Source organism: Grammomys surdaster, unplaced genomic scaffold, assembly GCF_004785775.1.
Source record: "Grammomys surdaster isolate TR1022 unplaced genomic scaffold, NIH_TR_1.0 187, whole genome shotgun sequence".
Taxonomy (NCBI): domain Eukaryota; kingdom Metazoa; phylum Chordata; class Mammalia; order Rodentia; family Muridae; genus Grammomys; species Grammomys surdaster.
Genome location: NW_021604632.1, coordinates 1,152,002 through 1,179,982, shown reverse-complemented (window position 1 = coordinate 1,179,982; position 27,981 = coordinate 1,152,002). Strand labels below are relative to the sequence as shown.

The window sequence follows — 27,981 nt, the reverse complement described above, 5'->3', positions numbered from 1 at the left end:
TAAAAGCACATGCATTACACCAGCACAGTGACTTGTGGCCCACCCTAGATCAATCACTGCGAGTTGCTACCAATCTAGGCAGAAAATCTCACACTGTCAGGTTGAGCCTCCTGCCTTCCTTCCCCTGATAACCCACAGCTCCACCCTTCCGAAAGGAGTTCTGTCTGCTGCCTGTCTACCAGGCTACTCCATTCCCAAGTTAGAACACAAGCTACAGTCAACATTTCAATGGAGCTAAGTTTGCTAGGCAACCAGAAAGGCAAATGCTGCCCCCAGGAGAGGAGTGGACACACACCCCCTACTCTTAATTCCCGAAACCACATTCTCCCCAACCCCCGAGACCTCACTGAGTTGCACACAGTTTTTCAGAAGCAAGAAACCCGATACCCATGGCCGAGAACTCTGAATCTTACTGTGTGGACTGGAGTCTCTATCCCCAGGAGCCTAGTAACCTGCAGCTCACAGATTAGTGGGGTGACCTCTCACTCCCCCTAGCTATATATGTCCTGGTTTTGTTCTTATTAGCAATGGCAGCTCAGCACTATATTTTGAAGAATAAAAGTGTGTGGGGGAGTGGGGACCAAACGATGACCTAACAATTTTAAGTTACACACAGAGAGTAATGTGTGGGTCGCTTGGCTCGGGCATCGGTTTCGTTGGATTGCTTTGGGGTCACCATCTGGGAATGTTCTCCCTGTTTTATGGGGGAAATATGTGCATGTATTTTCATAATGTGTAACATGCGTATCCTTTGGGGTTTCCAGCAAGGAATGAAGGCTTTAACAAATGCCTGACTTTTCTTTGTGTATTAGTTGCATTTCTATAGGATTCTGTGTATCTCAATGATGGTCTTGCCCTGGGTGAAGGGGAACGGGAAGCAGAGGAGTTAGGGGTTGTGGGGCGGGGGGCTGACAGTTTATCTGCTTGTTCTAAAGATCTGCTCAAGCACTTAAGTGTCTAACATGCACAAGAACGTGAAGGAGTTCAAGTCCACTGTCCACAGATTCTATACGCTTAGCAGAATTCTTACCTATTGGATAAATACAAGTAAATAGAAAAGTGTATGATTTAAGTATCATTCCTGCGATCTTTTAAGATGCCACCTTGCAAAGTAGATGGAAATATTCCCTGCTGTTCAGTATTTTTTAAAGATTTATTTTAATTGTGTGTGTGTGCGCGCGCACATGTGTGCTTGCGGGCACATGCATCCATCTGCACATGCACTTGAAGTGCATGTGGGTATCTTTGGAGGCCAGACAAGAGGACCAGATCCCCTGAGGCTGGAGTTACGTGTGGTTTGAGCTGCCCAGCATGAATGCTGAGAACCAAACTCTGGGCCTTTGGAAGGGCAATAAGTGCTCTTACCTGCCAAGCCATCTCTCCAACCCCTTGTTGTCATTACTGTTAATGGAAGATCTCTCATTGACTGGGAGTTTCTGAGTAGACTGCACCAGCTGATCAGCAAGCCCCAGGGATCCTCCTGTCTCCCTCTTTCTAGTTCTTGGATTAAGAGCATGTGCTATCACATCTGGTTTGTAATCATACGTAGGTTCTAGAAATCAAACTCACATCTTCTTGCTTGTGTGGCAAGAATTTTCCTAACTGATCATCCATCTCCCCAGCCCTGCACTTCATTTATTTAGAGTTACAGAAACTTCTCACCACGTTACCTCATCTGGCCTTAAACTCACCCAGGATTATAAGTGTATGCCACCACCCCTGGCTGGATTGTCTTTAAGGGGGATGCAGGCTCAGTGGACTCATTTCAGAACCTGGGTTAAGTCTTTTGAGATTAGGACTGTCCATTTCATCATGGCCAGGCTTGCTCTTGTTGCCTGCTCACCCCCTAGTAGATGCAGCTCTTTGGAACACATATTTGATGATAAGATGAACTAAAAGACACCTTGGAGCCTCGTCCGTGTGCTGAGTGAAGCCAGGCGTAACCCCAGCCTGGAGATCCAGCCGAGTCCCTCCTGTGCTCCCCAGACTTGGCAGTTAAAGCCGTGTTCTTCCATTCATTCCGGTGATGTATAGTCTCTCTGGGCATCTAATATTAAACAGGGGAATTCCGACATGTTCCATAACGCATTTACTGTAACCTGATACCACGAACTATTCTTGCTGTTATTTATCATTTCTTTCTCTTTTTTTCTCTCTCATTCTAGCACAAAGCCAAGGTGGAAGCAATGACCCTGGACCTGGCCGTGCTCCGTAGCGTGCAGCATTTTGCCGAAGCATTCAAGGCCAAGAATGTGTGAGTGTTTCAGTTCAGGGTCATACATCACAATTGCTTCCTATTGTAATGTCTTTATCAGATGAACACCATCGGGAGAACACAAGGCTGCAGTCCTGTCTTGGCACAGGAGGCTCATTTATATCGGTACTGTTAAGGTGGACCGTATTTTCTTGACTCTGCATCACCCTCCTTATGAGATGTGTCATCAATCTAATAACAGCTTCCCAGACCAAAAAGCAAGAAGTGAAGACATTATTAAAACTTGTAGGGCTGATACACACCAGGGCAGTTTTAAGATGCGCCTTGTTAGAATCACATTGTCTTGTATCTATCAGAATCGAGGAAATGTGTACCTCAGGGGCGTCCAAGAACCTCACTTATTCTATACTAATGGGGCTGAAGCCCTGAGCATGCTGTCTTCTGGCACTCTGCAAACCTTGGATGCTTGGACATGGGGTATGGATATAGCTCTGGACACAGATGCGGGTTGTAAGATTTATCAGGCCTTTTCCAATTCCTGGTGCCTCCTGGTACGCACAGTCATGGTTGGATCTTACATCCACTGTATCTTGCTGACATTGGAAGTGAGGGAACGTTCTTTATTCACTCTTCAGATTCCCTTAGTTGAGGTGTAGTGGGGGTGAGGGTGGGGTGGGCAGTATACACTATTAATCTCCAGCAGCCTCCCTTCCCTTCAGAGAAAGAAGGGAGAGAAGAGAAACGAAGAAGTGAAAGAAAGAAGGGGGAGAGGGAAGTCATGCAGCAGAGACCCAGGCTCCATGCTATGTTATAATTATAGTATTTTGTTTCCAGGGTTTATTTTCATGGTTGCCTCTATAGGGCAAGCAGTACTGGTTTCTCATTTACCACAGGGGCTTCGCTTTCATTAATAAATAACTAAGCTTAATTTTATATTTTTCCAGTGAGGTGATGGGAGCATGAGGATTAAGTTAATCATAGCCCAGGTAGTGCCGAGGGGGAAAGAGCGGTGTGAGGGAGTCCGGCTTGCCTAGGCTGGTAGGGCTCACACTAGGCCAGGCTGAACTTCCCTGGGCAGATGAGAGGGGTAAGGGAGGGATCTTCAACCAGGTATTCAAATGCTCCTGTGTCACTGGGTTTCTAGTGCCGGCTCCACACCGGTCTCCTAGACCATCACAGTATCTGATCTTTGCTTAGCAAGCAAGTGGGCTGCCTCCTTGGAGAGAAGATCCTGGCCCAAGTCCTTTTATCATCGCCACGTGAAGGCTCTCCGATGGCTCACAGGCATAGCTAGATCCACCACCCCCTCCAGTCTTGCCAATGGGAAGTGTGAGTCCCACTACCTGCTCTTTCCGGTGCTGTGTCCTCAGTAGCTGCCCTGCCTTGCGAGCGCCATCTGAGGGGCTGGAGGCCAGGAGCAGCACCGGCTTGCACCTTTATTTATTCATCTCGTCCTTCGTCATTTGTTTGTCCGTTTCCTTACCGGGCATTCGATGAGCACTTCCGAACTGCCAGCCGTTCTTCTGGAGCCAAGCAACCCCAGATAAGCCACAGCCTCAGTCCTGGGCATGCTGTGTTTTATTCCTGCTGCCACATCCTCATCCCCATACGTCTGTGGTTGTGGAGGGACAAAATTACTAACAATCCCAGCAGCAGAAGTAACAGCTCATTTTGGGGGAGCCCAGCTGGAGCACACACACTTAGAACGCCTGGCTTGCACCTTCTGGTTCAGATCTGAGAGCATTCTTTCATGGTGGGAGTGACTATGTCCATTACATAGATGAGAAAGTGAGGCTAGAAAGGTAGAGGAAGAGACATATAGACAGCATTTGTAAGTAGTGGGGCCAAACCGGTTTGTGCCTCTCACACCAGGGCCCCTCCTAACTATTCTGTGACACTATCTTTTGTTATAAAGCTACTAGGGACTTGTACTCAGAGAACTAGTGAGTTTTTAGGGTCACCGGGGAGTTGATGGTCAAAGGAGCATTCTGTCCATTCTTACACTTCCTTCCTCCCGTTTCCACTGTTCTGATTGGGTACGGAAGTGAGTGTCTTGGCTGAAGAGAGCAGACAGCTCGATCACAGCCCCGTTCCTCTGTCGCTCAAAGCAGTCATCAGATTTTTATTCAGTAAGGAGTTCAGAAACCATCATGCTTAAGGGCCCTTTGCAGTCGCTGACCCAGACTCTCAGAGGGCAAGACCACCCGTTCCTCACTTGATTTTCCAGTACTCCATTGTTCAGGCCCAAGGACACTTTCCCTTCGAGCCTCTCCCTACCCTGTCCTCTCTGTGTCTTAAGGGTGGCATAAGGGTTGCTCAGCGTAGAGAAATACTGTCCTACTGAAAACATGTATATAAAGAAGCAAGCGGTTCTTCCCTCTTGACAGACTGCCAGTACCAAAGCTTCTTTTGGAAAGGCAAATGACAGCTCAGTACTAACGGTCTCCAGATCCGGGGAGCTGTCAGGAGTGAATTTAAGTGCTGGTGACCGGGCTGCCAGAAAAACACGTGTAACTCCATTCTTATCGCTGCCACCCATCTTCAGACATTAAAATTTCCTTGTGTATAAAACATAATGACAAATGAAAGCAAGCCTGCCAGTTCAGAACCTTTTTTTTTTCTTTTTGGTGCAAGTTGGACCAAAGAGCCTCTCAGTGTAAATTCTATGTGGGCACCCCATTACGCTCCATTTAATAGATTTCGGAGCCTACACACAAGCTCCCTGGAATGCCATCAGGCCCCCATGCAGTCTTCGTTACCTCTTACCCTGGGATGTGCAAATGTATTTATTTTGTTCCTTGGAGATGAAGAAAATAGGGGTAGGGGGAGAGAGAGAGAGAGAGAGAGAGAGAGGGAGGGAGGGAGGGAGGGAGGGAGGGAGGGAGGGAGAGATGGGGGAGGAAGAGAGAGAACTGAAGGCAAAACCCTGGTAGAAAATGCAGCCAGCCACATAGGCTGCATAGCTGGCCTCCCCCTGCCTTAGGGACACTGAGAATCAGTCACTGTAGATGTCTTTCTCTTTGGAGGGTGGGGTGGGGAGTCAAAGACTGTTTTAAAGTGAAAAGGACTGATGCCAGCTACGGAAGCAACAGAAGCTAAGCAAAGGTTCTGTTCAGTCCTTGCACGGCAGCATACAGGAATCTTTTCCTGCTCTGCGTGTGCCTGTGTGGGTTTCAGTGTGCATGCATATAGGTACATGTGGGCGACAGAGGTTGAGAACGCATGTCCCCTGATCTTCTTCGCTCCACTTAGGTTTGTTTTTGTTTTGTTTTGTTTTTTTTGAGGGAGAGTCTTTTTAACTGAACTTGGAGCTGGCTAGGCTGGCCTCTCAGGATCCCTCCTGTCCCGGATTTCTGAGATTATAGGTGTGTCTCCCTTTGTCCGGCTGCCACACGTGTGGTGGTTTGAATGAGAATGGCCTCCCATAGGCTCATGTTTGAATACTTGGTCCTCAGTTGGTAGAACTGTTTGGGAAGGATCCAGACATGTCATGTTGGTGGTGTGTCACCAGGGAAAGGCTTTGCAGTTTCAGAAGACTCTCAACAGTTCCGGTGGGTGTGCTTTCTGTGCTTTGTGCTTGTGGCTCAAGATGGAACCTCTTAGCTCTTGCTCCAGTGCCGTGCCTGCCTGCCTGCCTGCCTGCCTGCCGCCATGTTCCCCATCCTGATCATCGTGGACTCTAACCCTCTGAAACTGTGAGCCACAAATAAACTCGTTCTTCTGTAAGTTGCCTTGGTGGTGGTGTCTGAGCACAGTAATATCAAAGTAACTTAGGTACTATGGATCCTGGGGGCTCAAACGGAGGTTCTTTTGCATGTATAGAATATACCTTACTGACAGCCAGCTCCCCAGACCCCAGACAAAGTTCTTATACATATATACATTCTCTGTTGGCCTCTCAGTAACCCTAGAGTCTCACCATCACCACTCAGTTTACCAAATCAGAAGGTCCAAGCACACAGAGAGTCTGAGTCACTTTCCCTCTGAATCATGTATTGGGTGGAGAATTTAAACCTCAGATTGTCTGCATCCCGGCACAGAGAAGACACGTGACCACTTGCTAAGACCGCTCTGCTGCGGTTCTGTGCAGACAGACTACCCAGTTTGCCTCCCCAAGTTGTTTGCATGTTGCTTGTTTTTCTGGGTGGTCAGCTCACAAACCTGGATCTGCTTCTAGATGTTTCTCCCAAGAGTTAGTGGTCAACCAACATCTCTCAGGCTAAATTATTCTGGGCATTACTGGAAAGTTCCCAACCAACGACTATGGCAGTTTCCCACCAAGCTATATTTTTTTTTCTAAAGATATTTTTGTTTAAATTAGGATTCAGGAAGGGAGCCAGCCTCCACAGTGCTAGTAGGCGAGGGTATCTGTCAGTGGGAAGCAGCTGGGGCAAGTCTCTTTCTGATAATCACTCAGGCTGATCTTTGGGATGCCCTGTGACAGACTCCAAAGCCTCAGCTTCTTGATGGCTTCTTATCCACTTTGAATCTGACTGTAACTTCTTAATTTACCAGAATAGAAAGCTGACATCTTGGGGCCTAAAACAGATCGGCTATCCAAGGACAGGATGTTCCAGAATCATGTTCTTTCTCACTAGAGTTCTGTCGTTCCCAATAAAATGGAAGGCTGTGTTCCAATCCTTCCGTGTTAAAAGTTGAGAATGGTACGCCATAAAGGACTTGGGTTCCTAGGAGTCTCTTGTCAGCCAGCTCTCGTTGGCCATGGGCTTCACTCGTCCTGGAAGGGATCTGCAGTTGATAGAGGATTCATATTAACCGAGTTGTGCAATTCTGAAGGTTTCTATAGCGCCATTTTTCATCACGGGTTTCTAGTTCTCATCTCAGCTTTCTGTCTTTGGAATAATTTAAATAAATTTGGCTTCATTTCACCCAGAAAATCATACTAAGATGTGTTTTATTTAAAGGTTAAAATAAAGCTTTTCTCTCCTTATTAAACATTTGAGGATAAAAATCTTTAGCAAAGTTGTTTATTTTTATGTTCCACTAGATGACTTTTAGAACTGGAGCTACTAACCCGGGATATTATATTCTTGGATCCATATTCTACAGTTCTGTTTCTTTTCCATCTATAGAAGTGGGTGGGCTATAAATTATTAAATAAAACCCAAATTTTGAGGGATAAATCACCCAGAAGGCCAATGCGTAAATTACAGATTAATCTTTCATTTTCTCCCTAGCTCAGCTTTGTGAGTAATGTTTTAGCCAACATTTCTGCATCCATCTTTGCTCAACATGAGAAATCCACCCTGGTTCGTGCGCCAGGGGATCCTGTTGCTTTGCTTTTCTTCCCAGTATGAAAACTCCAGGAGAGACGGCACAGCCATTCGGGTCTCTTTTATGGTGTTTCATGGAAGTTTTGATGAAGTCTACCCTCTCATTGTTCCTCTATCCTATATATTTTACAACTTAAATCACTAAAAAAAAAAAAAAAAAAAACCACATCATGGACCATTTAAAATCTCTAGAAACACCAGGGAGGGATCAGCTTGTCTCTTACAAATTCTTTACTTTTTTTTTTCTCCTACTTAACTCTTTAAGTGCAAACCTTTTACATGACATTAAAAATACATTTCAAAGGAATACTATACAGTGATTCTGTATTAAACAAACAAAGAAACGCCTCTGTGAAGTAGTGTGATATAAAGCAGCGCTCAGCACATTTTCCTGTAAAGGGCCAGAAAGTAAATATTTTACATTTTAAGATGATGAACTCTCTTTGCAAGAACCCAGTTTTGCCTGTGTAGCATGGAAACAGCCATGGGTAGTGTGTTCCAATAAAACTTTAGTGTTAAAAGAACTGTGGGCAGTATGTATCAATAAAACTTTATTGATAGAAGAACCATGGGCAGTGTGTGACAATAAAACTTTATTGACAAAACATTCCATAGCTAGACTTCTCTGCAGGCACACTATGTTAACCATAGGACAATAGCCCACAGCTCCTCCTTTATTAGAAATAACAGGTTTGGGGATGTCAGCTGAATTTAGATTTAAATTTCAGCTCTATTACAAGCCCCCCCTCCCTTAGGAAAGGGATCACGTGACTGGTTATGATGGGTAGATACATACAGTTAATCTGTTCATGGTCAATTTCATCATTCTATAAAAGCTGCATTTGGATACTTGCTATGTGGGAAAAGGAGGAATTTGAGTAGAATGGTGTGCTGTACTATGTTTTCTGGGAAATATCTCCTTATGGGAAATAGTCCAAGTAACACCCTGAATTCTCAGTAAATAAGAAAGATCCTGAAGCTGTAGTGGGAACTTGAAGGCATAGAATGATACTGGTGATGGCTGCTATTCATCAGCCCCTAGTCGTTTGTCTTATATAGCTAAGGGGTCAGAAGCCAGGTCCAAAATAGCAAAAAGAACCACAGTGTCTCCCATTTGTATCCAGTTCAACAAATAATACATTTTACAGGTCAAGAGATTAAGAATCCGCTCTAAGGTTATGCTAACTAATAGCTGGTAGGCTAGGTTAGATCTTAGCCCCAAATCTCCACTGAGCTCAGCAGACTCAACTATTTGGAAAATAAGAGAGATCTAACTTATTTGGGAAAGGTTCTATGTAGCGCGAATTCCCCCACACCCACCCCCAAGGAGGTTTGTCCCATTAATTGGATGAATGACAGCCCTTGCCTACTGGGATGATTATTAAGGTCACCTCAAGGTCAGAGTTGATGCTTTGTGAAGCCAATTTTCTATCAGCAAGAGGAGATTTGTTTTGCTGAGTTACATATAAAGGAGGTTAAACAGACCCATCAGACAGGAGGCTCAGCCCCTCAATTAAAGTACCGAGAGCATTTTCTTCCAAATGTCTAGGAGGTGCTTCTCCATGGAGTCCCCTTAAGCAGAAATGGCAGCTATTTGCTCTCATTTACCGTTGTCTGTATACATTTGCTCCAAATGTCAGTGCTCATTTCCCCTCAGTTTCTACTTGTCTTCAAAATGATGCTTATCAAAAGATAGGCAAAGACCAAAGGGTCATTTCCCTATGTGCACCTCAGAGCCGTTACATTCACATGCAAACTCAGCTCTGACTCCGACCTGCTTAGGGGCATCCTGCTGACTGAGGTACAGTCTCTGCGCTTGCTGATGTTGCCCTCTCAGTTCTCAGAGACCAGGTGTAATGTCTTGTGTCTTTGTTGATTATCTATGCCCAACCCTATGCCTCTGTATCTCACACTCGTAGAAATATCCCCAGGACCTTCATGCTGGCACTAGCCATTACCTCATACTGTCCCCTCATACTTGCCTGTCACCTCCTCAGGGCATGACTATGTGTTTCTACCGACCCTCCAGTTTCCTTCCTGTCTTCGTAGCTCCACTTCTATATCAACAAATCATTTCTTAGATCAATGGTTCTCAGCCTTCCTGGTGTTCCTCATGTTGTGGGGACACCAACCAAAAAATTATTTTGTTGCTACTTCATAACTGTAATTTTGCTACTGTTGTGAATCTTATTGTAAATATCTGATATGCATAATATCTGATATGTAACCCCTGCCCCAAGGAAGTCATGACCTACAGGTTGAGTATTACTGTCTTAGAGCCTCAACAACACACCCAGTCACCACATGCAATACTTTGGGATGTTTCCTCTTTTCTATGTTGACTTTTGGTTGTTATTATTACATCAAGCCCCAGGGACCAGAAACATCAGAGGATTCATCTCTAACTTTATTCTGTGTCTTTGTTCGGTTACCTGTGAAGACCTTGGCATGACTTTGTGATCCACTAGTCAATTCATTGATGAAAAATGAGAAGAGACGGTCAAAGCACTCTGGGGTTGTTGAGAGGATTAGATAGCACGCTCTTCTCACGGTATACAGCCTGGTGACTGGTTTGCATTTAATAAAGAGTCCTCACCATTGTCATATTTTTGTTTTTGTCTTCTATCCTATCAGTCACACTGCCTTACCATAAGTTCAGAGCAGTTGGTAAATGGATGGATGGATGGATGGATGGATGGATGGATGGATGGATGGGAGAAGAGGAGAATGACAAAATGGAAGCACATGGTCCCATTTGGAGAAAAATCATTTTTTCTTTGTTAGTTTGGGGGAGCACTTTTTTGAAACTGCATTTTTGATAGCTCAGGCTGGGTTTGAACACCTGATCCTACTACCCCTCAGTACCCCATTGCTGGGTTCTAGGCTTGTGGCACCGTGTGCAATTCCAAACTTGACTGCTAAGGCACCAATTCTCAACCATTCAGTGTTCTTGAACGGATACTCTGTTGTGTAGTGTTAAGATGGAATGTGTCTAAATCGTGGGAAGTGACCATTAAAGATCTTTAAAAAAAAAAAAAGTATGTGTATATGTGGGGGTGGGAGTGGAGAGCTATGTACAGAAGTGTAGGAACTCTCAAGCTCCAGAAGAGAGAGTTGGATCCTCTGTAGCTGGAGTTACAGAGAGTTGTGAGCTGCCTGTCATGGGTTCTGGGAACTGAACTCAGGTACTCTGCAAGAGCAGCAGGGGCTCTTAATCACTTTACCATCTGTTCAGCCCCTGAAACAGCTTTTAAAAAGGAATCATACTTGCCATGGTTATTTTAGACACACAAACTAAAGGTGCCCTTCTAGGAATCTGTGGGAATATAACTATATCAAAGAGTTGGACCTCTCTGATCTGACCATGGGCCCTGTAGTTTCCATCGGCCAGGTAGAGTCCAGCCCATGAAACCTGGTCTCTGTCCCTTAAGGAGACTACCCAGCCAGCCAGCTTTGCAGCAAATCCATGGCAATGTTAATATTGGGTCACTCTTGAGGAGCCCTGGATTTACTGTAGGACGTGCAGACTGCATTCTAAGTGTGTCTGAGCTGTGCTCCTAGCCTGGCTCACTAAGGTCACGTGATTTCTTCCTCTTATACCATTCTTTCCAACCTCATTGTCAAGTCAGGATTCGAGATTTTACATAATTGACACATTGAGACACCATGCTTAAACTACAGGGAAATCACATCTTAATAACACGGGAAGCATCTTTTTTTCCTCAGTAAACTGTTGAGAAGTTGATTCTTGTTAGCCTAAACACTTGAATGTACATTTGAAGTAAATCGGGTGTGCTACCCGATGCTGCCTACCGAAAGTCCCCAAGGAAGATCCCATTTGTAGATGCTCGTCAAGCGTTGGTTCAGAACCTTGTCTCTCAAAAACACAAATGGGTCCTCTCAATGAGCAGCCTAGTTTTTCATTTTGCTACTTGGCCTGGTGCTACAGCGTAGCAGCCAACTGACTCGTGATAAGAAAAAGCTACCAGACAGGCCAGGTAAAGGCTATATGGTAAGACCCTGTCTCAGAGCAAGTCAACTGGCACACTCAAGTTGACATAACCCACACACTGCTAACTGGAAACAGGCAGCAAGATGTATCTGGTTGTCCCAGAAGTGTGTAACAGGTACATTGACAAATTGTAGCTTCTGGAAGTCACAGTGAGCAGAATGTCTCTAATCTCAAAGGACAGCAGTGCCTGGATTGCTTACAGTCATTCTGTAAAGTCTTGAGAGATCGATGCAGTCATTCTTCCACTTGGCTGTTATAAAGCCATCTAGGAATCCTTAACAAACACGGATACACTAGTGCTACCCTTAGCCGTTCTGCCCTATGGCTCTTGGGTGTAGATAGATGGGTAGACAGATTGAAGGAAGATGTCCTTATGTCCTTGTTAGCTTTAACTGTCAATTTGACACAGCTCAGAGTCATCTGAGAAAGGAGAGTCTCAGTTGAGGGATTTCCCAAGTCAGATCCTATCTCTCTCTCTCTCTCTCTCTCTCTCTCTCTCTCTCTCTCTCTCTCTCCTTGTGTGTGTTTGTGTGTGTGTGTGTTGGGTGTGGGGAGGGATTAGCTTGACTGTGTATTGATGTAGAGGGCCCAGCTGACTGGATGGTGCCATTCCATGAAGAGGTTGGTGACCCTGGGCTGTATACAAACATTAGCTAAACATCGGCCTAGCTTGAGCCAGCCTTCCTCCAGGGCTTCTGGAGGCTCTAGGGGCTCAGAGTAAGGAAGCCTAGGATGCCTGCCTAGGCTGGCCCCATAGGACGGGCTCTAATGGTAGTTATTTTTGCTCAGCATCAGGACTAAATGTCTGACAAAAGCAGCTAAGGAATGAAGGGTTCATTTTGGCTCAGTTAAAGATAGTCTTTTATGTCACAGAAGGCAGGTTGGGGTATCTTCACCTGTATCAGTTGGATGCTTGTGGTCATAGCATCTGAGATTATGACAGATCATGAAGCAGGGCATGACCCAGAACCAGGCATGTCTCAAGACCTCAAGGTTCCACAGCCTTTTAACATAGCCACGGAGGTGAGACTATTCCCTGGTGTGGAAGTAGCATTCCTTTAGCAATGGAAGGGCTAAGGAGCCCGTCCATTGGTGGTCAAGGGAGGGCTAGAATGTAGCTGGGAAGTGTGTGTGTGAGTGAGTGAGTGAGTGAGTGTGTGTGTGTGTGAGTGAGTGAGTCCTGGGCGGGCATGCACGAGCTACCAGCTGTTGTCTATTACTTGCCAATTCCTAGCTCCTTCTGGCCTTAGTTGGGAATTCCTGGCTCCTTCTGGGGACTTCTCAGTGATGAAAGGGCAGCTCCAGCTTGTGATTAGGTAGTTAGGGCTTTTGTTTGTTTTTTAGTTTAGTATTTTTTTGTGTGTGGAACTTCTTCAGACTTCACACTTCTATGGAAGGATGGCCAATATATATATTTCTTGGTAGACTATCTCCTTGTTAGAGGGAGGGCTTCTACTTGATCTTGGACAAGATCTGTATGCAAAATAGATTCTAGTGTTGGCTATGCGGCCCTGTTGCACACTGCTAAACAGATCTCTCTCTCTCTTTCTCTCTCTATCTCTCTCTCTCTCCCTCTCCCCCTCCCCCTCCCCCTCTCCCTCTCTCTCTCCCTCTCCCTCTCTCTCTCTTTCTCTTTCTTTTCCTTTGAGAGGGTCTTCCAAGCTCAGCAGCTTAACGCCAGTTCTTGTCTCTTTTAGAGGTACCTTCAAAGGAGGGCAAACAGTATAGCTTCCTTTCTGCTCTCATTTCCTGTGTTTCATCCTCCCCTTTCTTTTGTATATTGTTTGCTTTCCTCCCTCCTCACCATCATTTTCCTCTGTCTCCCAAGATAGATTAGATGTTGTACTGGCTGGTTTTGTGTGTCAACGTGACACAAGCTGGAGTTATCACAGTGAAAGGAGCCTCCCTTGAGGAAATGCCTCCATGAGATCCAGCTGTAAGGCATTTTCTCAATTAGTGCTCAAGGGTGGGAGGGCCCCTTGTGGGTGGTGCCATCCCTGGGCTGGTAGTCTTGGGCTCTATAAGAAAGCAAGCCAGGGGAAGCAAGCCAGTAAGTAACATCCCTCCATGGCCTCTGCATCAGCTCCTGCCTTCTGACCTGCTTGAGTTCCAGTCCTGACTTCCTTTGGTGATGAACAGCCATGTGGAAGTGTAAGCTGAGTAAATCCTTTCCTTTCCAGCTTGCTTTGTGCAGGAATATAAACCCTGACAAACACAGATGTCTTCTTGTGTTTTGAGAGGTATGTTGCCATATTCTATCTATGTGGCTTTTGCCTAACTTGAACTCTCAGAAGCTGCTGGACCCACTAATGTTTGGCCTCCTGAGGCTCTACCACACTCCCCAGGATACATAAGTAGTGGTTCCTGGTTGTTGGATGAGGGAGCATCCAAAGCTCCAACCCTTCCCCCAGGCTGTTAATGTCCTTACCAGTTTCTGGGTGACCGACTTTTTTTTTTAAATTATGCAGCCTCCCATAATTGCCCATGTTCCTGTAAGGAACCCCTCACCCATATTGTGTAAGCTACCCCAGCTAAATTCATTGGTTCACCAAGCAATATTTGAGTAGAATCCTTCCAGTGTTCTATTATTGATGTCCTCTCTGTGGTGAATACATGCTTGTTCAAGTATTCCCAGAAAAAGCCATCTCAATAAGCTGTCTGGCTGCATCCCACTTCACTGTTTTGTGAAGTGTTTCTTTTTTTTCACTGATCCTCTTTGGACACAGGAAAGAATTCTAACCATCCTGTGCTGGCTCCCTTTGGCACTGGGACTGGTCCAGCCTCTTAGAAGCTGGTGGGTGACAAGGGAGCCACCTACAGACTCATCATCATGTGCCCAGGCACATGCTGTTCTCTGGCATGGCTGTATTTCGTCATTAGATATTCCCAGACCCCATAGAGTCCCAGAGGATGTCAGAGTACATTAATTTTTATCATAACATGGAATCTCCCAGGTCTGAATGGCAGCACATAGCTGTCAGGGGCTTTCTGAACTCTGTTACAGCTCCATATATCTCTAGGCAAAACAGAGGAGAGAGAGTCATCATGGGCGAAGGAAATGTACAAAATGCATGAGACGCTGTACTGTTGGACTCCACCATGTGCTTAAGCACATATCACACACTATTTCTCTCTCTATTTTCCATATAAGTTCACCTTCTTATTAAAGTCTTCCCCTCTGCCTACAAGAGAACTTCAGAGTGTGTATTAAATAAATTCTCTCTGCATCATGTTAATGAAATCATCAACTAGTAGTTTTCAATGATTCTATGGTTTGTTTTGTTTTTTAAAAAAGACCAGTGTTCCTGTCTTATGAATTTCTCCCAGAACTTGTCCATCCATGGTGTCACTTGGAATTTATAAATAATGGATTATTATGCTTTACTATTGCTTTCTATCCACAAAAAAAAAAAATGCACTTTGAGTGGGGAATGCTAATGCATGTCGGGGAAGCGTAGTTGTTTGGGCATTCCTTTTATTCTATGCACTTGTCAATAAAGTAAAATGCTTAAAGGTTGCAATTTACCTGGAGAAGAGGAGGCACTGGGATTATTTTAGGGGCTTTCAAGTCCACTCTGGGTGTAAGTGAGATGGAGCTGATGGGGAAATGTTACCCTCCTCACTGAAGCACTCCAACCCAGCATGCTTCATCTGCGAGGGCCCTCCCTCTGACTAATACTAATATTTGTGTTCTGTGAGTTAACTTGTGGAATCTACTGCTGTTCATTGTGGCCTCCCAAGAGATTTTCATACCATTGTAAAATTCTTTAGGAATTCAGACATCACAATTCCTTTGTCCCTAGGAACCCATGGGATCCCACCAAGAGACACTGCTGTGTTTCCAGTTTATGGGAGTTGTGTTCAAATGTGTGTGCAAGACGATGAGTGGTCCAGGCTCGATGAGTGGTCCAGGCTGCTGTTCCTCACCCCCCTCCCTACTTCTCCAGATTCTGCTAAACATTGATTTTCCATTTTATTAAATATTCCCTGGAAGCAGGAACATGGGACAGTAAAGTGCTTAAGTGCATAGGGCAGGTTTGGAAATTGCTAGAATCTGCACCAGAGCATCAGGCCTGCACTGAAGATGCCATGCCAATCTGCCTAAGTGCACAATTATCAAATCGATGCCTTTTCCCCTAGAAAACCGTGTTGGGGAAGACGTGGGTGTCACTGTGTTTTACACCCCTGCTTGAGAATCAATGAGCTTGAGATTTCACTGCTGGGACTTGGGATGATGGGATGGGAAAATCCAATTAAGATAATGGACAGGAGGCCAAAATTTGAGAAAATAACCAAAACAAGAGTGTTTTCATTTTCTGCTAATGCACTGATGTTCCAGAATCTACTCTAAGAAGTTGCAAATGGTGCATGAAATGAAAAATTCCTGTCGGTCTCCAGGGGACAGAGCCAGAGCTTTGCTCTCCTCCTGGTGATTGTCTGGCTTGTTTTCTCTATTCCAGCTGAAATAAAAAGAAAATATTAATTAAGCGTAACTAAGTTATTGTGACAGCAGAATCCACTCCTGGTTAATTATTGTGTTAATGCCCTATGGTGTCCATCAAGTTCGAGACATCTTTAGGGCCGTGACCCACTCAAAGCACAGTTGATGATCATGGACCACCCAAGCTGGTCTTGGTGTTATGGGTAATGGCTCCTTTTGCATGCTTTCTTTCCTCCCCTATTTATAGAGAAAATCTTACAGAGTCTCTAAGTGAAGGCACTTGGAACAATCTAGTCAATGTGGAGAGCAACTGTATATATATTTTGTGTGTATGCATTCTTGGTGGGTACCATCTCCCCAAGGTAGAAAGGCCCAGGTATAAGAAACAGGAAGGTGAGCAAAATATTAATCAGCTGCTTTAGACAACTTCTCCATCAAGGTCAACACAGAAACATCATACATAGTTTTGCCTAAGATTTACTTTTCTCATTTTTAATTATATGTATATGTATGCGTGTGTCTGGAGCCAGTAGAAACATGTATGTGCAGTGCCCCCAGGAGGCCAAGAAGAGGCCATTGGATTCCTGAAGAGCTGGAGTCAGATAGGCAGTTGTGAGCATTCTGATTGTGGGGTGCTAGGAACTGAACTATGGTCCTCTGGAAGAGCAGCAGGCACTACTAACCATTGATTCTTCTCTCCAGATCCTGTATGAAGTTTTTCAATTCTCATAAGTATCAGAAAGGGTGGGCATAGCTGATCTCTTTTACAGGAGACACAACTGTAACTCAGTTTATTACGTTCTCTAAGTTCCACTTCCCTGATGAGAGGCAGACCCAGGCTGAAGAACAAGTTTTCTGTGACACGTAGTTTAACCTCTCTGGCTTTCTGGAATTATATCAGTCAAAAGGATTCTCTCATGAAAAAATTTCACACACACACACTTCTAAAATAGAAACTCTGCTCCTCAGTCTCCCCTCAGTAAAATGCCAATCATTTCTTGTGGATGACTTGTGTAAAAGGTAGTCACTGCTTGTTCTTTCTAAATAACACCCTTAGTAGCAATTCTGTTATAATGCAACTCTTCTCAAATTAAATCAATTGAATGTCATATCAGGATTATTATAAAATCAATGCTTTAGTATCCTATTATATAAGAGATAGTGTTATCAAGACTTGAAATCTTTTGTGAGACCATCCTTTAAACTGCAATTTTGACAAGCCAGTTACATATGTATTCAATGCATTATACAATATAATTTCTAAAAAATTTTCTCATATATTCCCCCAAATCATCATGGACATACCTCGGGCATGTCCACTGCATAGCTGTGGTCTGGGCAGGTTCCAGAAACATGGAGAATCTCAACTGGGTGGAGACAGCTCTAGAAGATAACTACTGTGGCCAAGTTTCTGCTGCCTATCATGAATTCAGACCAAACCAGCGATGTTAATTTAAGCAAGGACCCACCTTGTAATGCTATATAGTCTTTACTCCTTTCTTCTCTGGCAGAACACACTGCAAGTCACAAAGTAAGACTTCCAAATGGGTTTCTTAATGGAACACAGCTCCATATGTCCTTTGCATCAAATTTCACAGTATTTCCAAATAGTATGAATTCTTGTAGCTCACTTGAGCAGTACCCCAGATGGTCTAACATTCTGTTTCTAGAAGGAAGTGGAATATATTTCCTTTTGCCTTGCGTTCCATCTAGGTCATTCTTTCGTTTGTTCTGAAATGGGATCCTGCAAAGTCACAGTTGTTGGATCACTTAAAAGGGCATTTCTTAACCTAGAAAACCCTACTTCATTTGTGGGGCAGGCTAACAATTTCATCTTCACACCATCACTGTGTGAAGACCATCATTACACTTCACACCTCCTGGAGGTGGCTCCTGCTGCTCCGAGATTCCTTTTAAGCCCCCTTCTCCTTTCTCACAGTTGACAGCCAGCCTGGGTCTTCTTGATCCTGGGTCTTCCTGGAATCATGATGTAACAGTCTTGTCTCCAAAACATAAATGACTGTCTTTTTTTGGTCATTTGTATTCACCAACTTAAATCATTTTTAGGTAATATATTGCCAAAGATAGCTATATAAATGCCGTAGGGACCAAATATCATAAAGAATATAGCATTGGTTCTGATGCATACATTCAGATATGAACAACTTGCTTGCTGTTACAGGCTCATTTTTTATCATGATGTGTGTGTTTCTGTTTATGTCAATGAGTACAGACGCCTAAAGTGGCCAGAAGAGACTGTCTGGTCCCCTATAGCTGGAGTTATGAAGAATTATGAGCTACCTAGTGTGGGTGCTGGGAGTGGACCACACCCAGATCCTCTGTAAGAGCAGTGAGTACTCCCTAACCGTTGAACCATTTATCTAGCCCCAAGGCTTAGTTCTTACTGCATACCATGCCCTCTGAGAACAGATGTACCTCCTTCTGGGCATTGATGACTAGTGGCAGAGACACATTGTGACTCATGGTAGAAAGTTTGAAGAAGTTCCAGAATAGCCCCCCACCCCCTGTACATGCTACACCCAAGAAACTGGTCACTACAGTAAATATGAGGGTATTATGTGTGACTCACTTGTTCCTAGGTACTGGTGAGGAGGCTCCCCAAACATTCAGACTTAAGGAAATAGTTGAGAGGGGCAGTGGATGTATTGAGGATACATACTGATGGGACTGGCTCTACTCAGAGTTGCTATCTCTGGTAGTTTGACTTGCAGTGAGGACTTAAAAGCCAGGAATTTGTTGGGTCTCCAGATTTTCAGTTCTGTGCTTCATTTTATTGGCAGTAAATCCAACAGCCTATCATCATTCTCATCTTCCTCCTCTTCTCCCTTCTCTTCCTCCTCCCCTCCTCCTCTTTCTTCCTTCTTTCATCTTGACTTTCTGTTGGTCCCATCGGGTTGACCTTGACAAAGGTCTAGATAAAGCCTGTAAGAACCTTTGAGGAGGGAGCCCACTAAGCTTCCAGCTGAGCATCAAGGGTAAAGAGATGGTCAGGAGTTCACTTCAGTGTGGCGACACATGAAATGGGCAGAGCTGGAAGATTCTACTCAGTGCAAGGACAGCATTTACTTGGCAATAGCTGGTGTACTGGGAGCCAGGAAAGAGAATGGACACATGCATTTGAACAGTAAAGAGGGCGAGCAGACAGAGGGTTGTCTGTTACAACGCAAACCTGCTCTAACCTCAGGTGGCTCTTTGTCTTTTCAACCCTCTTGCCTCTCTATGTCTTTGTTTCTTCTCCATTCTTTTTTTCTTCATTCCTTCTTCCTCCAGTGATTTTTCTCCAGTGTAATGTGTGTGAGAAAGCGGAGGTTGGAGGACAGCCTCGAGTGTCGGTCCTCAGGCTCTGTTCAGTTTTTTAAACATCATTTACTTAGTCTCTGACATTTTCTCGCACATATCCAATGCATCTTGATCATATCTACTCCAACAATCCTCTCCTGTTTTTCATGTACAACCCAGGACCTGTGCCACTCTCCCCCTGCTTTGTTACCTACGACTCCACTTAGCGCGCTGCCTGTAGGAGTATTGGCTGACCTTGTTGGCTTGCTTCTCCACAGGTCCTGTGCAGGTAACCGTAGCCGCACTCAGTTCATGAGTACAATGGACAAGTCACCTCCAGAAGACATCACCACATTCTTTTTTTGAGGCATAGACCTGGAAATCCCCAAGTAAGCTAGGCTGGTTGGCCAGCAAGACTTGGGGCTACTCCTGTCTCTGCCTGCCCAGATCTGGAGATTAGAAACTGGGGACTATGGCTCTTTTTCACTGAGGCATGGGTTAAAATAATAAACGTCAGTTCCCCAAGTCCATGCAGCAATCACCTTCCCAACTGAGCTGGTCTCTGCCCAGTCCTGTCTGCAGGGTTTGATGAAACTAATACACAGCAGGTATGAGCCAATAGAGAACGCCTGAAATTGGGATAGGCAGCAGGCAAGGCTCTAGGGATGCAAAGGGGCAAGGAGCCAAAGAAAGCACGGCTGTTCCGTATCTGGTTAGCAACAGTCTCTGGACAGGACCCAGCTCTCCCTTTGAGAGGATGAACCAGTTAAACTCGGCTACTGGGAGAGCCTGGCTGAGAGGTCAAGAAGCCTCACCGCTGCCACTCTGAAGGATACCCACAGAGCCACCCACTGGTTCATCATTAGGACTCACCTACCAGGGAAGTGGATGTTTTATGGCCTATAGGCCACACACTGCCTGCCTTTCAACACCGTCCTCATAGCAGCTCGATGCCTTGCCAGGGTCTACCCGGCAGGGAGAGAAGTGGGTAGTTTCTCCATGAGCAGACCGGAGAGCCGATAGTGGATTTCTCCTCGTTGGGTTCTCCAGTGCTTGTCATGGATGATGGCCCTTTCAACCCCATCACCCTTCCCAGCTCAGAACCCAGGTGAGGGCAAAATTCCCCCTTAAGGTGCTGCCTAATAACATCTGTTCTGGGCTCCATAGATGTGGGCTTTACTTCCATCCTATCTTCACAGTTTGATCCTGACTTTGCTCTGGGCTCCATTGATGCTGTCTTTATTCCCTTCCCATCTTCATAGTTTGATCCAGCCTTTTCTTTGATGGCCTGTAAATATTCACCATCCAAGGCTCTTTTGAATCGCACCGGCTTTTAGTTAAGATTGAGTGAAATGTACCATTTGAATAATAAAAACCTCATTAAAGGAAAGCTAAAGGAATACTTTTCCTTTTGTACAAACCAATTAGGTACCCTCATAATTTAAAAAAAAAAGGCTAGCACATTATGGTTTCATATTCTATAAGCCTGTTTTAATTAATAGAGGTGACATGGTTTAGGTGCTAGGTACATCGTTTGCCTCTGGTGTTCTGCAATTAAACACTAATGAAGGGAATGGAAATGTAGTGAGAGCCGATGTGTCCCCCACATCCTCTGCACTAAGGTCTTCAGTGGGTTTCCATGCTTGGGGACACCACAAGACAAGAATAAAGGTGCCCAGGAGAGGACCTGCAGCCATGGAAAGGGCGTAATATTAAAATTCCCCATGGTCACTCTGCCTCAACGTGTCTCAAAGACAAGTAGTCACAGAATTAGGTTTTCTCTTGTGACCAAAGGGCATTGATGTAGGAGTCCCAAAAGTTTTGGTATGATGTGTCCTCATTTTCATTGAATTCTAAAAAGTCTTTAATTTCTTTCTTTATTTCTTCCTTGACCAAGTCATCACTGAGTAGAGAGTTGTTCAGTTTCCATGTGCATGTGGGTTTTCCATTGGTTTTGTCATTATTAAAGACCAGTCTTAGTCCGTCATGCTCTGATAGGATGCAAGGGATTATTTCAATCTTTTTGTATCTGTAGAGGCCTGTTTTGTGACCTCCAAGATGCTGGGGCTGTGCTCATCACCAACTTGCAAGCTCCGTTCTCCTGTCCCCAGTTCCTAGGGGAGGAAACGGGTTTACATGGGTTCACCAATGGGCTGTGAACCTGCTAAGAAGGGAACTGCCCTAGGCTAGAATGCCAACACTTCAGTCTAACCATCCCAGCTTGGATATTGTATTAGTTACTTGTGGCTGTGACAAAAACGCCAGACGGAAACAACAGGAAGGATGAAGGATTCATGTGGACTTACTGTCCGTGGGACTACAGTCCATAAAGACAGAGAAGCCATAGTGGGGGTGCGGGGAGCAGTTTAATTCATGTTGCTTGCAGCTGGGCCCCTGTGGCCAGGAGGATGCTGAGAATAGGGCCTGAAGCAGGGCCAGGCTGGGTAATCCTTAAAGGTCCACTCCCACCACTGAATTATGCCAGTTAGGTTCTGTGTACCACATACTCCATGTTCTGTAGGCACACATTTTTTGCAACCTACTTGTGATAAGGGTTCAACCTCTCCTCTAGCCCACCACCCAGAGCGGGTAGTGGAAGAGAAGAGTTATTTGGGTATGGGGAAAGTGGATCTGTTCACCTTGATCTTCTTGGGCAGCAAGAAACATAGCAAACATCAAATCCGACTCAGCAGCTGCAGACCAGTCCTCTAGGCAGGCAGACACCAGGCACAAACCGGCAGCTACCGTCCAGTCCTTTCAGCAGACAGACACCAGGCAGCTGTAGTTCAATCCTGAAGAAACCTCCAAGCTCTCTAACTGCATGAGGCAAGGCCGTTGAAGCAGCAAGCTGCACACTGGCCATTCTTGGGCAAGTTTCTCTCAATGTCAGCGTTACCACAAGTTGAGCTCAACAGCTCTGTGTAAGTTGAACCAATACATGCTTGTCATTAGCAAAGCATAGCAAGGCAGTGTAAGCCAAGCAAAAGCTCAGTGCTCGCCTCCCACTGTCTGTGGGGTCATATTTATATTCCTTCATCAAGCGTCCTTTCTCATGTTTGCTATAGCAAAACATCCCTTCACCTGTGTCTGCTTCTGGAAAACAATCTTTCCTGTATCTACTCCAGCAAAATATCCCTTCACCTGTGTCTTCTTCAGGAAAACATCCCTTCACCTGTTTCTGCTTCTGGAAAACAGTCTTTCATGTGTTTGCTTTAGCAATACATCCTTTCACCTGTGTGGCTCTTGACACAACTGACTTTCCAAAGAAACTAGAAGTTTTCACTTCATTGTTCCAATATGGCTGCTGCTGGGGCCCAAGTTCACAACCCCAAGGCTGTGGGTGGCATTCTGCATTCGAACTGGAGCCATCCTTTGCCTTGTTCTTACTCATTTGTTTGTTTACTCATTTACATTTGTTGACTCAAATCTTTGAATCTTGACCTCAGGAAAGTTGCCTCTAATTATATTACTAATTCTATAATAGTGTAATGCACAATCCTTCCATTGTCCTGACTGAACAATGATAGGGAGAATGAATATCGCCCAAAGTTATCATGAAAGTTAAATGACCTATGTACCCCAAATTCTCAGTGAATGTCTACTCCATAGTTAACGGAACCATCCCAAGGCAGGGGGCTGGTGGGTGGGGGAAGAATACAGCTTGGAGAATTGAGCAAATAGTAGAGTTATAACCAAAACTTAGCTCAGATGTAATAATACACTTGCGTGTCACCCCTTCCCCTGATGCCACATTTTCCAAAGAGTCTGCCTTGCTGGAAAGCTCCACAGGCACAGACCTCTACTTTGGTGTAAAGCAAGGCTGATGCATGCAGTAGGGGAACTGCTGCCTCAGAGCACTCAAAGCTGGTCTGCAGAAAGGGATGGTACCATTTGGAACTGTTGATTGACAGCCATGGTGCACACCACGTATGAAAAAGAAGTTATCCGGGACAAACCCAGCTGACCACCATGCTTATTTTTAAGTGGTGATAAGTTGGAAAAGAGATCAAGCAACAGAAATGAATATTATGATCTCCTAACACGATCCAGATTGCCCCATGATAATGAGATTTCATGAATACTTAAAAATGTGATTTATCAGATCTACTTCTCTCTAGCTGTGCTGTGCATGCTTTCCACCAAGCATTTAACCAGACTCTGCTGTCAGTTCTTTATCACCTTGCCAAGAACGTAGGAGAGAAGGCAATGTTTCCAAATTTCTGTAGAAAGGCAGTGTTAGCTAGATGTCAAAAGCAAAGTCTTCTGAAGAGAAGAAAATGAAGGACCAGCATCACATAGGAACAGACACAAAATCTTCAACAAAATACCAGCCAACTAAATGAAATAATGTACCAACAAAAGTAATATATACTGACTGATTCTTCAGGGATTCAAAGGTAAATATTCAAAAATTAGTCAGTGAAAGAATGAGAAATCAGGAGAATAAAGAGCCATCTGGATGGATACAGAAAAATCATTTGTAAACAGTTCAGTACACTTTCTTGACTAAAATTCATGCTCAGGCTATTCCTTCACCTCACTAATGGTACTAATACAAAGTCCACCACTGATATATTTACACTGAAAACTTGTATGATTTCTCCCTAACATCCAAAACCAGGACATGGATGTTAGTAGCCAGAAACCATCCAAACTGGAAAGGAAAAAAAAACTGCCTTCCCTGCAGATGAAATCACTTTGCATGTATAAAAATCTTAACTCAAATTGGAAAGTGTGACAACTCACAGCCAGGTTCAGCTGGATGGCGAGGTGACTGCTAAACATGCAGAAGCCATTTTGCTTCCGTGTAGGAGCAGTGATACCACTCCAAAAGGAATGAAAGAAAATTGTTCTGCTTGCAGTAACAGGAGAGAAAAAAAAATAAAGAAGCAGTTTCAAAACATACAAATGAATTTAACAAATGTGAAAAACGTACGAGTTTTGAATGTAGGAAATATTGTTAGAAGAGATTAAAGACATTCAGATGAATATGGAGATAGCCTGTGTTCGTGGATTGGAAGATAGGATATGGTGTAGATATCAGTAGCCCCCAGTGTTGGAGTTGATCTTGGGCGCCCTGTATTCACACGCTGAGTTCTGTGTCTCAAGATCAGGTTGCAGTCTAGACATGGGTATTATACTGACCAACGTGCTGTAAAGAATGCTCCCCAATAATCTCCGATTGGACAATGACTGCACAGGAGAGAGAGGAAGGTGAGACTTGAGATCCAGTGGGGTTGTATCTCAAGTAGAGACCAAGAGGGTAGGAGCAGAAGGAGGAGGAGTAAAAGGTCACCATGGGGCAGGATGGACCAGAAACATGTGGCCAGGAGAAGTTCACCCTGAGGACAGACAACTATAGCAAAAGCTGCCCAGGAAATAGTAACTTGTCAAATCATGGGGCATTCATGTGGGTTTTTAACAGGATGGAAGGATTAATATACCTCAGAACCTGCCCAACATAGTGCCAACAGCTTGTTAATAAAACCACCAGGTTTCTGTGTCTTTTATTATTCGGTAGCTATACGCACTGGAGTGGGGCAGAAACCCCCATGAAATTCCTTCTATACCTCAGGTTGATCTATACTATGAATTCAGTTTCCTTCAAACCTGGAGTTTTGGTCTTGAATATCATGTGAGAATGAAAAGGCACTGGACAGACAAACCAAAGGTTGGAAACAGAGTGGGAAGCCTAGACCAATTTTCAGTAATTAAAAGCATGATATGTCATGTCCATGGACCATGGAGAACTGAATAGCATTGGGATTCCAGAATTAAACCTTTATGTGGTTGATTTTTCGAACGCTGTTGCTGGAATAACTCAGTGGGTAAAGAGTAGCCTTTTCCATAAGTGGTTCCAGAGCCTCTGGGTATCTACCATGAAAGAATGAAGCTGCATCACTTCATGCACCATATACAGAAGTTAGCTAAACAGGAATCAGTGACCTAAATATAAAATCTCAAACTACTGCATCCCAGAGGGGAATATAGAATCACAATATCTTTATGATATTGGAACAAATAATGATTTCATAGGTTCAACCCCAAAAGCACGAGGGACAAAGAGAAATTAAAAACAAAACAAAATGAGAAAGATATTTGAAAATACCTTGAAAGAGTCGTATCTATTATATATAAAGAACTTTCATAATTCAACAGTAAGAAGGTAAACCTTCTAGCTCCAAAGTAGGCATAAAAACTGGACACATATTTCTACCAAGAAAATATTCTAGGTACCAATGAGCACATAAAAAGATTCTCAGTATCATCTAGCCAGGAAATAAATTCAGATGTCAACCACAGTGAAGTCATCACTTGAGTTTGCTAGGGTGACTCAGGGATAATTGTACAGGCGGAGGCAGAAAGGTGGTAAGAGGCAGAGGATAAGGGAATTTCTGGAAGCTACACCCATAAAGTCTCACCAGTGGGATTGTCTAATAGGAGCTGAACAAGGACAATAGCAACAGACAAGCTAACATGGACGAGGGAAAGACTGTAAGGCCTCAGCCCTGCAAAAAGACCCACAAGCAGCTAAGGAATGCTGAGAGTGGGAGAAACTGCCTTCCCTAGGGAAGAGCACACCAGTTAATTATACTAAATGGGCAGCCCTGAAAACATGCCTGTAAGTAACATTATATAGACTCAGACTGAAGAGGTTGTATTTGTGTATTTAGGGTGTGTGTGTGTGTGTGTGTGTGTGTAACAATGAAAAAAGAGGCCATGAATTTGAAAAGGAGCAGCATATGGGAGGGCTTAGAGGGAGAGAGGTAAGGGGGAAAATGTAATTCTATTGTAATCTCAAAAAATTTAAAAAATTAATTTAAAATATAAATGAGTGAATGAAAGGAAGGAAGGAAGGAAGGAAGGAAGGAAGGAAGGAAGGAAGGAAGGAAGGAAGAGACACACAGTCAAAGTGTCAGGATTACCACAAGATGCGAGTGTGTAATGCATGTCTGGTGGGGATGTGTGGGACGTGTTCCACTTTGGACAGCTGTTTGATTCTTCCCCAGAAGTTAAACACAGCATTATGCTGTGAGCCAACAGTTCCATTTGCGAGTACGTACTCAAGAAATAAACAAATACGTCTCCAGAAGAACTGGCAAAGCAATGTCTGTACCAGTGGAATTCACATTAGCCCAGCACCGCAGCCACCCAAATGTCCATCAAAGTATTAATGGACAAAAAGATGCCATCTGTGCATACAGCAGAGATGTCTCGGGCTTTGGAGGGTGGGCAGTGTCCATTCTTTGTACAGCCAAATCAAAGAAGACCGTCACCAAAGATCACGTGTCACCTTGCTTGCATGAGATGCTTATGTTAGACAGATCTATAGGGTAGAAAGTGCATATGGGGTGGGTACCTTGTAATTAGCGACAGCTAACAAGCTGCTTTATAGTACTTATAATTGCTGTAAAGGTAGACTAAGGTGATGAGACCAAATCCATCCATATTCAACTCTGAACACGCTAAAACCCCTGGACTCAGCCTCAAATAAGTTGTATGGGTGTGAATTGCATCTCAGGATTAGAAAACAAAAAGTAACAGCAAACACCTAGAAGGCAAAGCAAGTCTAGCCACCCCATCCATACCTCCAGCTAGTCTGCTATATTTTCCTACTCAGTGACTGCATATGGAGAAATCCCATTCTTCCTGATTTTGGTTTTGTTTTGATTCCATGGTATTATCACATGTATTAATTTATTTGTGTGTCTTCCCTCAGAATGCGTGTATGTGTGTATATGGGTGGGTGGGTGCCAAGGCTGAGGTGTGGAGGTAGGAATCCACCACGTGGGTCTAGGAGATGGGACTCAGGTCATCCGAGTTGGTAGCAAGTGTCTTTTTCCACTGAGCCATCTCCACAGCCTTGGTTCGGGTTTCTTGAGACAGGGTTGTACAGTGCATGCCAGGGTGGCCTAGAGTTAACTGTGTGCCCCATCTTGGCACCTGCCTCAATCTCCTTTCGTGCAGAGATGACTCCTGTGAGCCACCATACCTGGTTGGCGTTTCCCTTTTTTTGGAGAAAGTTCTGTGGCATACGTAGTCACACATGCTGTCCTTCGCCTCCTCCCTGCTCAGTTCATCTGGGAAGGTCCGGGAGCCTCTGCATTCACTACTGTGTATTTATCCATCCTCCTACTGAAGGCCGTGCTTGGGTGGCTTCTAGTCATGGCAAATTTTAATAAGTCTGTTGCTGTGTAATTACTCCTCATCATTATGTGCACACTTGAAGTCTTTCCTTAGGTAAGTGTCTTGGAAACCGTCGCTTTCCTAAGGTAGAGGATCACAACATTGGGTGGTTTAAAGCAACCAATTCCATAGTCTCTCATAGCTCTGGGAGTTGAAAGTCTGAAGTCAAGATGTCTACAGGTTTACTCCTGGGCTGGCTGGGTGAGCCTCCTCCTCATTCTCCTGGCTTCCTAAGGTGGCTCCCAGTCGTTAGCTTTTCTCAGCTTGCCCATCTGCCACTCTGGTTCCCTCTCTCCCATTGACGCGTATGCGATCCTATTATATATTTTGCTTCATCATGGATTCCAAGACAAAGTGGATCTGCCTGTTGTTGGGCTGTTGGCTTCTTACCGTTGACATGCATCCCAGTCCACAGGGCCGTTGCCCCAATTCAGTTAACTTCTGGTTTCTTGCTTTTATGTTTCAATTATGAATACAGTAGAGAGTCCTGAAGACCTGCCATTGTGTCACAGCTGTTCAGTAGGAATTCCTG

General features: G+C 44.5%; 1 protein-coding gene across 1 annotated transcript in view; it reads left to right on the top strand.

The window, feature by feature from the left end:
• The window catches only part of Wwox (WW domain containing oxidoreductase), an 894,370-nt gene that overhangs the window by 231,729 nt on the left and 634,660 nt on the right, over window positions 1–27,981 (top strand). The window contains exon 6 of the mRNA XM_028768564.1: window positions 2,166–2,254. Within this exon, the coding sequence (XP_028624397.1) occupies window positions 2,166–2,254 (89 nt within the window). The remainder of the gene's footprint in view (window positions 1–2,165; window positions 2,255–27,981) is intronic.